The sequence below is a fragment of the Rutidosis leptorrhynchoides genome, chromosome 9 (assembly GCF_046630445.1).
Source record: "Rutidosis leptorrhynchoides isolate AG116_Rl617_1_P2 chromosome 9, CSIRO_AGI_Rlap_v1, whole genome shotgun sequence".
NCBI lineage: Eukaryota > Viridiplantae > Streptophyta > Magnoliopsida > Asterales > Asteraceae > Rutidosis > Rutidosis leptorrhynchoides.
This window is the reverse complement of record NC_092341.1, coordinates 317,723,576-317,737,777: the sequence shown is the minus strand read 5'-3', so window position 1 is coordinate 317,737,777 and position 14,202 is coordinate 317,723,576. Positions and strand designations below refer to the sequence as shown.

The 14,202-nt window shown below is 31.9% G+C and overlaps 1 protein-coding gene across 1 annotated transcript; it reads right to left on the bottom strand.

Moving 5' to 3' along the window:
• Window positions 1-8,002: 8,002 nt before the first annotated feature.
• LOC139866199 (dihydropyrimidine dehydrogenase (NADP(+)), chloroplastic) lies at window positions 8,003-12,074 on the bottom strand. Its single transcript, XM_071854353.1, has 7 exons — window positions 11,621-12,074; window positions 10,656-10,919; window positions 9,971-10,141; window positions 9,692-9,804; window positions 9,114-9,300; window positions 8,523-8,632; window positions 8,003-8,316 (listed from the first exon to the last, which is right to left on the bottom strand). The coding sequence occupies exons 1-7, from the start codon at window positions 11,891-11,893 to the stop codon at window positions 8,160-8,162; spliced, it is 1,275 nt and encodes a 424-aa protein (XP_071710454.1). The 5' UTR covers window positions 11,894-12,074; the 3' UTR covers window positions 8,003-8,159.
• Window positions 12,075-14,202: the final 2,128 nt, after the last annotated feature.

Sequence of the window (14,202 nt, the reverse complement as noted above, 5' to 3'; positions counted from 1 at the left end):
AATGAAATTCACGGTGTAATGAAAAAAACATCTTTCTTCATATTTCTTTCTCTCTTCTGTAATATGTAATATATATTTATATTATAATTTTAATATAAGTTAATTTTAATAATAAAGTTATGGTTTAGTTGGGTTATTGTAAGAAATATTTTACGGGTTTTAAGTCGAAATTCTGTCCGTGCAACGCTACTCGATTAATCACCACTGTAAGCTATGTTCTTCCTTTTTAATTTAATGTCTCGTAACTAAGTTATTATTATGCTTATTTGAGCCGAAGTAATCGTGATGTTAGGCTAAAATATTAAGATGGGGTTATTGGATTTTGTACCATAATTAAGGTTTGGGCAAAAGACCGACACTTGTGGAAATTGGACTATTGACTATTAATAGATGGGGGGTATTGTCTAATTGAGTGACAACTCATTGGAGTCTGTCGAACCTATCTTCAAATTAATTATCCTAATAATTAATAATGATTATGGTTGTCCTATTTAGTGACGTTCATATGAAATCTATTATAATCATTTAATTAATTATTCGGGTTGGGTAATTGATTATTCAAACTGATCAAGTGGGTAAATTAATATTCATATCTAATCAAAACAGGGGTGGATTACATACAGTGATAACTGGTGTAATTGTTGACAGAAGTGATAACTGCGTCACAGTTTAAATCCTTAATTAGTTGGAATATTTGACTTCGGGTATAAGGGTAATTTGACGAGGACACTCACACTTTATATTTATGACCGATGGACTATTATGGACAAAAACCAGATAGGTATCAAATAAACCATGACAAAGGACAATTAACCCGAGTAACAATTAATTAAAATCAAAACGTTAAACATCATGATTACGGAAGTTTAAATAAGCATAATCCTTTTATTTCATATTCTATCGCAATTTTATTTATTGTTATTTTATTTATCGTCATATATATATTTTACGCACTTTAATTATTGTCATTTATCTTTACGCTTAAAAATATAAAATCGACAAACCGATCATTAAACGGTAAAAAAACCCCCTTTTATAATAATATTACTACTTATATATATATATATATATATATATATATATATATATATATATATATATATATATATATATATATATATATATATATATATATATATATAATATAGTTTTATAAAAATATAGTACGTAATCACTAGCTCCCTGTGGAACGAACCGGACTTACTAAAAACTACACTACTCTACGATTAGGTACACTGCCTATAGTGTTGTAGCAAGGTTTAGGTATATCCCATCCGTAAATTAATAAAACTTGTGTCATATTTTGTAGTATTTTGTATTAAAAATAATACTATTTCGTACCCTCACGCTACATCATCAGCCACCCACACATCCATTAAGAAGAAACTACTCGCATCCATCGCGCAAAGCGTACCCGGAATGCTTCCGGAATGCTTTATGTTAACTGGTGCAAGATTAAAACTTTATGGAAATTTATTACCGGGTTTGGCGCCATTATTGTTAATTTTATATTTGTAAGCATATTTTTAGCTGTTTGTTTACTTTAACGATGCTCATCAGGGTTTAAAAGAGTGGTTTTTGTTGTTCGGTTTTATTCGGTTATTGGTTAGAACATAACCAAAACAAAATATTTCAGTTTTTCCAAAATCCAACTGTTCAACTTTGTTTTAGATGTTCAATTTTTCAATTTATATATCAAAATTTTATAGGTGTTATAATTCTGAACTTATAACTACCAAATACAATTATATTTGTTTATGAAATATTAGTAAAGAGAGAATAAGTATGTGTTTCATATAATTTTATGAAATGGTGCAAGTTTGCAAGCATACCATCATGGTGTATTTATACTACTAAGAAATACTATGCAAGTGGTACAAAATTGACTAAAAGTTTGTACAAATTTGACTATCCATATATACATTATTATTTTAATTATCATAACACTCCCCCTTGGATAGAAATTTTGTTTTAGAGATCAACTATAAGTTACTGCCTCGTTAAAAATCTTTGTTAAAGAAAACCCAGTGGGAAAAAACTTTAGCTAAGGGAAAAAGAGTGCAGTATAGAGTTGTCTCCCCCTCAAGTAGACATCGTTGATCTTTTACATCTTTTGAATATGTCTCATTCCAATATTGTGAACGTGTATTCTGAAAATAGCAGTTGGGAGTGCTTTGGTGAAAAGATCAGCAGAGTTTTTGCTGGATTGAACATATCTCATTTCAATCTGGTTGTTCTTAATGAGATCTTGAGTGTATGAGAAGAATCTAGGAGGTATGTGTTTTGTTCGGTCACTTTTGATATACCCTTCTTTCATCTGTGCTATGCAAGCTGCATTATCTTCATAGATAGTTGTTGGACTTTTAACGCGTTTTAGTTCACAAGAATCAGTAATGAGTTGTGTCATTGATCTCAACCAAAAACATTCCCGAGTAGCTTCATGTAACGCAATCACTTCGGCATGATTTGATGATGTTGCAACAAGTGTTTGTTTTTGAGAACGCCATGATATTGCGGTACCTCCATTTAGGAATACATATCCATTTTGAGATTTAGCTTTATGTGGATCAGATAAATAACCTCCATCTGCATAACCAACCAAATCTTATTTTGATTCGTTAGAATAAAATAATCCTAAATCAGTAGTTCCTCGAAGGTATCGAAATATGTGTTTGATCCCATTCCAGTGTCTTTTGGTAGGAGCTGAGCTGAACCTTGTCAACAAATTAACTGCAAAAGAAATGTCAGGTCTTGTACAATTTGTAAGATACATAAGAGCTCCAATTGCACTAAGATATGGTACTTCTGGTCCCAGGATATCTTCATGATCTTCACAGGGACGAAATGGATCAGTGTCAACATTAAGTGATCTAACAACCATAGGAGTACTTAATGGTTTTGCCTTGTCCATATTGAATCGTTTTAAAATCTTTTCCGTATAAGTTGTTTGATGTACAAGTAAACCATTAGGCATATGCTCAATCTGCAAACCAAGGCAATACTTGGTTTTTCCAAGATCTTTCATTTCAAATTCTTTCTTTAGAAGTTGAATGGCTTCATGGATCTCTTTATTTGTACCTATGATGTTAAGATCATCGACATAAACAGCTATGATCACATATCCGGATGTTGTTTTCTTAATGAATACACATGGGCAAATAAGATTATTGTTATACCATTTGCTTATCAAGTAATCACTTAATCGTTTATACCACATGCGACCCGATTGTTTCAACCCATATAAAGACCTTTGTAACTTGATTGAGTACATTTCTTTGGGTTTTGCATTGGTTGCTTCTGGTACCTTAAATCCTTCAGGTATCTTCATATATATATCACTATCAAGTGATCCATATAGATAAGCAGTCACAACATCCATGAGATGCATTTCTAAATTTTTAGAAACTGCCAGGCTGATTAAGTATCTAAAAGTAATTGCATCCATGACAGGAGAATAAGTTTCCTCATAATCAATTCCTGGTCTTTGAGAAAAATCTTGAGCTACAAGTCTAGCTTTATACCTTGTAACTTCATTTTTCTCATTTCTTTTTCGCACAAAAACCCATCTATATCCCACAGGTTTCACATCTTTAGGTGTGAGAATGATAGATCCGAAAACTTTTCTTTTATTGAGTGATTCAAACTCAGCTCGTATTGCTCCTTTCCAATGATCCCAATCTTGTCTATTTTGACATTCCATTACAGATTTTGGTTCTGGATCATCATCATCATTCATGATGTCATATGCAACATTATATGAAAATATCTCATCAAGATTTTTCATTTCATTTCGGTTCCATAATATTTTTGAATGTGCATAATTGATTGAAAATTCCGTATTGACATCATCAATCTCCTCTGCAGATGGAGTATTGATTTGTGGTTCTTCTTGAACACTTTATTTTACCTCATTATCAGCTGATTTTCTTTTTCGAGGATTTTTATCTTTGGAACCAATTGGTCTCCAACGTTTCTGGCGTGGCAAAGACTCAAGAGTGACATTATTGCCAGCTTTTGGAATTTCAATTCGAGCTAGAGCATTTGCTGCTGGTGTATATGATTTATTCACTCTTTTCCTATCTGTAAATGCATCAGGCAATTTATTCGCAAGTTCTTGCATATGCATTATTTTTTGAACTTCGGTCTCGCATTCTTTTGTGCGAGGATTAAGATACATTAATTGAGGTTCACACCATGAAACATCATTTTCTTTATTTTTTATTTCTCCCCCTAATCTAGGGAACAATATTTCATTAAAGTGACAATCAGCAAAACGTGCTGTAAAAACATCACCTGTCATGGGTTCAATATATCTTATGATTGAAGATGTTTCATATCCAACATATATTCCCATCCTTCTTTGAGGACCCATTTTAGTGCGTTGTGGTGGTGCGATAGGAACATAAACCGCACAACCAAATGTTCTAAGGTGGGAAATATTTGGCTGATGGCCAAAAGCAAGTTGCAAGGGAGAATATGTATGACTTGCACTTGGTCTAATGCGAATTAATGATGCAGCATGTAAAATTGCATGACCCCATACAGATACTAGGATTTTTGTTCTCATTATCAATGGTCTAGCTATTAACTGCAATCGTTTAATTAGTAATTCGGCTAAACCATTTTGTGTATGCACATGAGCAACAGGATGTTCAACAACAATCCCAATAGACATGCAAAAAAAATTAAATGCTTGAGATGTAAACTCACCAGCATTATCCAATCTCACCCTTTTAATAATATAATAGGGGAAATGTGCTCTCAATTTAATAATTTGAGCAAGAAATTTTGCAAATGCCATGTTTCGACTTGATAATAGACAAACATGAGACCATCTACTAGATGCGTCTATTAGGACCATGAAATATCTAAATGGTCCACATGGTGGATGAATTGGTCCACATATACCACCTTGAATTCTTTCAAGAAACATTGGTGATTCTTTTTCAACCTTAAGAGGTGATGGTCTTATTATCAATTTTCCAAGTGAGCATGATGTACATGGGATAATTGCATCATGAGGAATCTTTTGATCCGTCAATGGATGTCCATGTGTATTTTGAATTATTCTTTTCATCATTGTTGATCCTGGATGGCCTAATCTTTCATGCCACAGATTGATCATTACAGGATCACATGCCTTTTCATTAACTACCATGTGTGTTTCTAGTACATTTATATATGTATAATGTAAACCAGAACTAAGTCTTGGTAATTTTTCAATCACATGCTTCTTGTCAGTGATACTTAAATATTTATCATTTTCTGTAGTCACTGACTGATAATCATATCCATTTTGGTATATGTCAGAGAAGCTTAACAAATTTCTCTTTGACATGGGAGAAAATAAGGCATTTTTTATCAGAAAATTTGTACCATTTGGTAACATGAATTTTGCTTTTCCCATTCCTTTTATTAAATCCGCAAGACCTGATATAGTATGTACCGTTCCTTCTGTTGCTTTAAAATCAGTGGATTTTTTTTTAGATTTGAGTATAGTGTGTATGGTACCACTGTCTGCAATACAAAGATCCCCACCATTTGACTGATTTTGCACTCCAGTAGTGTACATCATGAACTTCAAAATATGAGAAACAAATAATGAGTACATAATTCATCAATATATTACATCCAAAAATATGTTATAAACGAAAGTACATAATAAGGAAACATATAGTAAAGTAGATATGGTATAGATCGTAAATCTACATCCATTTATTTGATATGGACATATAATAGGAAATTTATTCATTAAAGTAGTCACTTGTTGGCTCAGTGATTTTTGTATCAAGGTCATCCACAAGGTTTACCTCTTTTCCTTTTCCTTTTAGGGATTCCTGATATTGATTAACAGAATATTGATTTGTTCGACAGTTTTTAGACCAATGGCCAATTTTACCACATCGATAACAAGAATCTTCAATATTCTTTGAAGAGCTTCCTTCAACATTATGATTTGTGGGATTGTATGGTGGTTGAAATTTATAATTTTATGGATTATTATTTCTTTATCCACGACCACGACCACCACCACGACCATTACCATAAGGGTGATTTCGAACATAGTTATGATTTTTATTATTGTTATGGTAATTTCCATGATGATGGTTTTGGCCAATATGACCACGACCTCGCCCACGTCCTCATCCAGGTGCATTTCTTTTTTTATTATTGTTATTATTAATAGCATTAGCTTCAGGGAATGCTAGCGCACCCGTAGGACGAGACTCTTGATTCTTCATCAGTAATTCTTTATTCACTTCTGCAACTAAGAGATAAGTTTGAAGTTTGGAAAAAGTTTTGTAATTATGCAATCTTAAATTTTCTTGTATAGTAATGTTTGCAGAATGCATTGTGGAGAAAGTTTTCTCCATCATATCAGCATCACTTATTTCTTGACCACAGAATTGAAGCTTTGAACGGATCTTGAACATGGCCGAACTGTATTCACTTACCTTTTTAAAGTCTTGGAACCTTAGATTTCTCCATTCTTCCCTCGCAGCTGGGAGTAATATTTCCTTTTGATTATCGAATCTACTCTTGATACTTTTTCATAAAACATGTTTATCTTTGATAGTGAGATACATATGTTTTAAGGTGATATCAATATGTTTGCGAATAAAAGCAATTGATTTTAATTTATCTTGATCAGAACAAGTATTGTTTTCTTTTAAAGTTTCTAGAATACCCAATGATCCAAGATTTATTTCTACATACATGACCCATGATGTGTAGTTTGTTCCCGATACGTCTAGGGCATCAAACTCAAGCTTTGATAAGTTTGACATTTTCTATTTTCAGAAAGATGAACAACATAAATTATAATCATAATCAATTTCTAACAACATGAAATTAGAATCATTTTAAATTCATAAGTAGCAAACAACAGAATAATAGTATGATTACAAATAATAAAACCACAAGGGCAGGATAGAATATAGGTTCACCCGGTGGTATATTAGCAATAATGATGATAGTTAATATGACCAATACAATAGGAAAAATCATCCTTGTGTGAATCATCTTTACAAAAACTTTTTGAGAGTGGTAATCTGAGAAAATGAAGATTGATTTGTGAAAATGTGAAAACGGAGATGTTTATTTTATATTTGAAAAAATATAGTCGTTGTAACGTCGTCAGTTGACGTTAACAACCGTTATGTATATATGACCGTTGTAATGTCGTTAGTTGACGTTAACGACTGTTATATACTCGTTATATTAATAATAATTTTAATAAAAGAATTTTATTAGTATAAATATGATTACTATAAAATATATTCAGTATAAATACGTTTAGTATAAATATGAAGATTAATAGAATAAACATATTATGCATAAATAATAAATTTAAGAATAAACATTAGTATGCATGAAATAAATAATGATTAATTGCATAAGTAATCATAAATGTTAGATAACATAAATATAAATGTTAGTGAAGTTAATAAGAGTTAGATTACAGAAATATGATTCATGCGGTATAACCGACCATATATAACATAAATATAAATGTTAGTAAAGTTAATAAGAGTTAGATTACAGAAATATAATTCAGGCGGTATAACCGACCATATATAACATAAATATAAATGTTATTTATGATGATAATAATATTTACCTTACTAATAAATAATAGAAGATATCGTTAAAGAATTTTTTTTATTATTATTATTACCTTGATTAGTGACTTGCGCTTGCTTAGATAAACTTTGATTATACGGAGCACTTCGTGCTGATAACGTGTTATAATTCTGAACTTATAACTACCAAATACAATTATATTTGTTTATGAAATATTAGTAAAGAGAGAATAAGTATGTGTTTCATATAATTCTATGAAATGGTGCAAGTTTACAAGCATACCATGATAGTGTATTTATACTACTAAGAAATACTATGCAAGTGGTACAAAATTGACTAAAAGATTGTACAAATTTGACTATCCATATATACATTATTATTTTAATTATCATAACAATGGGTAATTTCGAATAATAACTAATATGAACAGAACACTTTATTTGTAATAGCTAAAATCTGAGAATATACATCCAAGTCATTACAGAAAAGAAAATGCTGAAAAAGATATTCAATCAACTTTAATTAAAAAAAGAAACAACTTTTTTAGTAATTAATTACTATGATCAATCTTTTGATCAATTAGAAACCATGCTTTCACTTTCTTTAACGAATCCATCTCCGGTCCAGTCTTTATCAGACTGCAATCCTTTCTTGATGGCTCGTCTTTCACGTATAGCTTCTTGTTGTATCCTAACCAGCTCGGTGTGTGTCGTAAAATATTGCAGTGACGCCCTGCATAATACCATCACGTTAAAAAAACATGTTTTGCTATAAAAAAACAATCTTTTTCAAACGGTAACTCTACAAGTGTTGTAGAATTCAACAACCGTCCTTATAACCGCTATATATAACAGCTATGTACAACACTTTTATGCGTGTTAAAGACCTAAAGGTTGTCGTTAAAAAATCCAAAAAAATTGCTGTTTTTAGTGACATACCCTCTAAATTCTTCAATGGTCGAAAAGTTATGAGTTCTCATAAAGTCTTTGAGCTCTGAGCATAGTTTTGATACCAGATCATATCCATACATCATCACACCAGTGCAGACCTACAATCAGAAAATAACACGACCCAAATGAGTACAAGTCACATGAAGTGTAATATACTGCATAAAACCTCCAAAATAAAATTGATAGGTAAAATTAGTTTTTCATTAAGATAGTCTAAGATTTATGATCATAGTTAAGATTAAGACACTAACTATTCATGAAAATAGTTACAAATACTTTTGGGCAATAAGTGTTTTGGGTCAACCCATCCACCCAATTTACCACCTATAGTGTTATGCCATGTGAACAAGTCTGTTGACCTGGGACCGACAACACTGGTTCGCAGACTGATAGGACATAGAATGGGCATATAAGATGGATCAAAACGGGTCGGGCTGACAAGACAAAAGGATGGGTCAAAATGGGATGGATTTGCAAGACAACACTTTTTGTTTCTTCTTATATTACAAGAATGATGACCCAATTCTTTTACTTAATGTGACATTTGGACGATATATGTTGGTTGAAACAAAATGAAACCTGGACAGTATTTGCTCCAAGAAGAATGAATTCAGCAGCATCACCGCCCGTTTCGACACCTCCAATACCAGAAAGAGAATAATCTCCATCTTGAAATTCCTTCTTCATCATTTGTGCAATGCTCATTACTTTTCCAAGTGCAATAGGATGAACGGCTTTCGAAGAATAGCCTCCAGGTGTCGAATATCTAAGCAACATGGAAACAAACATGTTACTTTCTGAGGCACATATCCCAGAGGTGGCAAAATGGGCAGGCAATTTTTGCACGGTTCAAAATGACCAACCCGAAAACTTTTGTTGAATTTTTTTTGATAGATAATGTGTGCATCAGATATGACTACCAAATTCATATCCTTGTAAAGTAATCAAAAGCGTTGTAAAAGATTTAATACATAAACAATACACTTATGCCAATTTCGAAGTTAGACGTGTTTGACCCACTTAGCTCATTATCTTGTTAGCTAACAAGATTAGAGAAAAAGAAGAAAAAAAACATAACCGAATCGACCCGTTCAGTATAAAGGTGTTGGATTTCCACCTATAAAGACATGAACACTTGTCGAATAAGAGATACTAACCCCTCAACACAAGGCTCGGGATGTAATGTCTTCAAATTTATGCCCATAACACTCATGATTGTGTTAATCGCAGCTACACCCTCACATCCGGATCTTAGAGACACTCTAGCTGGCTATAATAGAAACCATGTTATAAACAAACGTCATACACAATCCATTTAAAAATCCCAAAATATATCAAATCAGTTTACATATAAACCACTTTGGTGGAATTGGGTATTGTTGTTGTTGTTGTTGTTGTTGTAGTTTACATATAAACCAATAATCAAACTCGCATACCTGAGTGATATCAGTGATATTTGGAGTCATTTTTGCCCAAACTGGAACAGTTGCTTTTGCGTTGATCCATCCACATACTTCTTCCAAAAGATCACAATCTTGGCCAACTGCAGCCCCCATTTTTCTTTCCGGCATGCCATGCGGACAAGAGAAATTGACTTCAATAGCATCCTAGGAAATTAGCAACAATTGTATATTAAGGTTAGTTAACAAATGACGTTCAATTTCAAAGAATATAAATATAAATGCTAATTATAAGAGTCTAACAAGTTTGATAGAGGGTCAAAATGGATTTGCATTAAATACAGTTCATCTTATTATGGTATAAACAAACAAGATTGGGTTGACCCGCATACAATTATTTATCTATTTTAAGCTTCTAAGATAAAGAAGATAATTTGCCCCTTTTTGCTATTTATTATATTTGACCTCTAAAAGATGAACACATAATCCAGGTCAACTCATTGATAAAAAAATGGGGGATTTTCCTAATGAAAACCCTTAGAGCTATCGTTAAGGTGCAAAAAATGCTTGTACTTTCTAATAACCTCCATGTAAAAGTCAACTTTACCATTTTGTACAATACATTAATGCACCTTAACGACAGTCGTAAGGTTTGTCGTTAAAAAATTCCAAAAATGGGTCAATATTGCCACAAGTGATTATCATCTATAGAAAGACTTACTACTCCAGTTTGCTCGACGCGGTCAATTAGTTCTTCCCATCCGGCTTTGTTGTATTCCTCCATAATCGAGGCAATAAGAATCCTATCGGGATACTCTTCTTTTAATTGTTTAAATTCCTTTAACATTGTTTCTAGTGGTCGATCGCTTATAAGCTCGATATTCTCCCACCCAATAATCTGTCCTTTGGCTGACCCATTCGCTCCTGCCCGCAATCGCGCATATCGCGGGGTTACATTAATAACTTTTGCAGCATCTAGTGACACCTGAATATAATGAAAAAAGTTCGCAAATTGATTCATGCAACCGAGAATTGATCAACAAGACAAATCTTATTCAGCTAGAGTTAATATAATGCTCTATGATTATTTCCATTTATCTTAATTAAATCCATATTTGATAAGCTTATTCTTTAATTCCTTTTATGATTTCAAATCCATCAACAACTCATTATCATCATCAAGAATCAAAATAGTGCTCAATAATCACACTAGTCTTAAAATTGATCAAGCCTAAATATGGTTGACAAATAAGATTCGATCTTTATTGATCACTATAAGGCCAAGATCAATAAATTTATTTAAACTGAAAATTCAATCACATATGATCAACATCATCAATAATTTACATTTTACTCATCAATTTTTCTCTGATCTACCAAATGATCATAAATTTAAGCTAGAAACTAGTTTAACTCTTATGAAAAGTCAAACTTGAATTCAAGATCACTATTACTTGTAAACTTGTTTAACACGTTAAACAATTTGCATAATTAAAGCCTTACTTCAAAAAGTAACTTCATGTAATGCTTATTGTTTATTGCTTATTGCTTATCAACATTCAAAGAAATATAATAAATTTATAAACTTTAAAATTATTTGTATGGATTTTAATCCAAATCTAAATTATTATTAAAGCAAACAGAAAAGTTAACAATAAATATAAACGATTTAAATAAAAATATTACTGTTTTAGCTATGACTGCACCCCATCCTTCATCAAAAGCTTTCTTCATAACTTTATAATTAGTCCCGGGTGGACCCGACCCGATTACAAATGGGTTAGGCATATGCAACCCATTAACATTGACACTCAAATCAGGCTCTTGTTTAGTATCTGAAGCATAGATCTTCAAATTACTGAATCTTGCTCCACCGTTCCAACGACGGTGAGTGGCCGGGAAAGATACACCGGCGGTGTTTAATCCGGTAAGATGATTTAAAACCATTGAAGAAGCCATAATACCCACAAAGAAAAATTGAACCTTGAAAATTAAAATGTGATTTTGTGATTGAAATTGGAGAAGAAAATTAATAGGGGAAGAGGATGAAAATGAATATGTGAGAATCTAAATAAAATGTTATTTTATTTTATAAGTATATTTTAAATCAAATTTTAAAGTTTTTTTATAATAATTGGAATCGGAGGAAAAAAGGCACCTTCATGATTGGATAGGATTTGTAAATAATGAATTTAATACATATGAGCTAGCAGAAATGTCAAATGTGTTACGTACTCATTTCAAATTGTGCTCCTATTTTTTTTTAACCATGTACTCCATAAATAATTTGGTTTCAAGATTCACATGTCATATGTCATACTACCAATATCAATGAGTGAATCTATCATATATTAGTTAAATAATTTCCTATTCTCTAATGATATAAGTATAATATAATTTAACTATGAGGAAGGCATTGTGATAGGGATGTCAATGGCCACCCGGTCCGGTAGATATTCACCCGATCCACCCGCTTCCAGAAATGTCAAATGTGTTACGTACTCATTTCAAATTGTGCTCCTATTTTTTTTTTAACCATATACTCCATAAATAATTTGGTTTCAAGATTCACATGTCATATGTCATACTACCAATATCAATGAGTGAATCTATCATATATTAGTTAAATAATTTCCTATTCTCTAATGATATAAGTATAATATAATTTAACTATGAGGAAGGCATTATGATAGGGATGTCAATGGCCACCCGATCCGGTGGATATTCACCCGATCCACCCGCTTCGTGATGGATATGGACGAACCTAAATGGATATGGATACGGATATGGATGAACCTAAATGGATATGGATATGGATATGGATATGGACGTGGATGAAAAGTTTCATCCATGGATATATCCATTACCACCCGAAATACATATACAAATACATAAATATAGATATATGCTTACATATTTACTATTACAAGTTCATTTACCATTAGATTTATATTTTGCTTTCAACATTATAATGAAATAACTATAATAGATTACAATAAAACACGCATATATATAAAAATAAACTTACAAATTTCATATTTAATTTTCATAATTCATGTTTTATATTGAAATTTAACAAATTTTGTTGGATCTTCGAAAAAGATTACACATTTTTATGAATAGATTTTAATTATGTTATGTTATATTTATTTCTACTATACTACGTTTTTATTTTAATCGCATATTAGAAAATATCATAACATTTTTCTAATATCCATTGGATATCCATTAACCCGCTTAATCCACTGGATATGGATATGGATGGATGATCTGAAACTAAACGGATATGGATATGGATGAACAAAAACTAAATGGATATGGATATGGATACGACATCACCCGCTCCATATCCGATCCATTGTCATCCCTAATTATGATAGAGCTCCTCAAATACTCATATTTAATTATTTATGATATCATGTTATGATGTGATGTGATATGGATGAAATTTTTGGCACCGATGTGTCTTAGGCCCGTTATTCATAGTTCGCCCTTCTCCTCGTGGTCTTGAAGCACATTGTTGGACGAATTTATGTGCTTGATTGATTAGTACATTTTGCACTAATAGTTATATACAGTGTTGCAAAAATCGGAAAATTCGGCCAATTTCTCGGAGAGAAATCAGTTTGACTTCCCCGACGAGAACTCGTTTTGGAATCGGCCAAAAAATCGGTCAACGACCAAAAATCGGTCAAATCTCGAAAAAAATGGTCAAATCTCAGAAAAATCGTCAAAATCTCGGAAAAATCGGTCAAATCTCGGTAAAATCGGTCAAAACTCGGAATAAACTCGGTAAAATCTCAAAAGTCAACGAAAGTCGATTGCCGAGTTCTCCCCGAGTTCTCCCCGAGTTCTCCGAGTTCTCGTTTTGGAGACCCTGCCGAGAACTCCCCGAGAACCGATTTCTGCAACCTTGGTTATATATATTGTATTACTCTTTCTGTTCTAAATTTATTGTCATCTGACAAAAAACACATAATTTAAAAAAAAAAATAACTGTTACATGTAGTTTTCATTTAATTTTCCGTTTTACTCATTACTTTTACATATATTTTTGTCTTACATGTATAGAGTAGATGCACAAAAGAACTTTATCACATTCTTGTTTCCACTTATGAAAGTAAACAATTAATTTGAAACATCTCAAAAAGAAATAATAGATAATAGAATTAGAACAGAAGGAGTATTTGATTAATATAGTGGGTGCAAAAATATAAAAATAAACTAGTGGGTTTCAATTTTTTTGATAACGGTTTGATGGTTGGAAA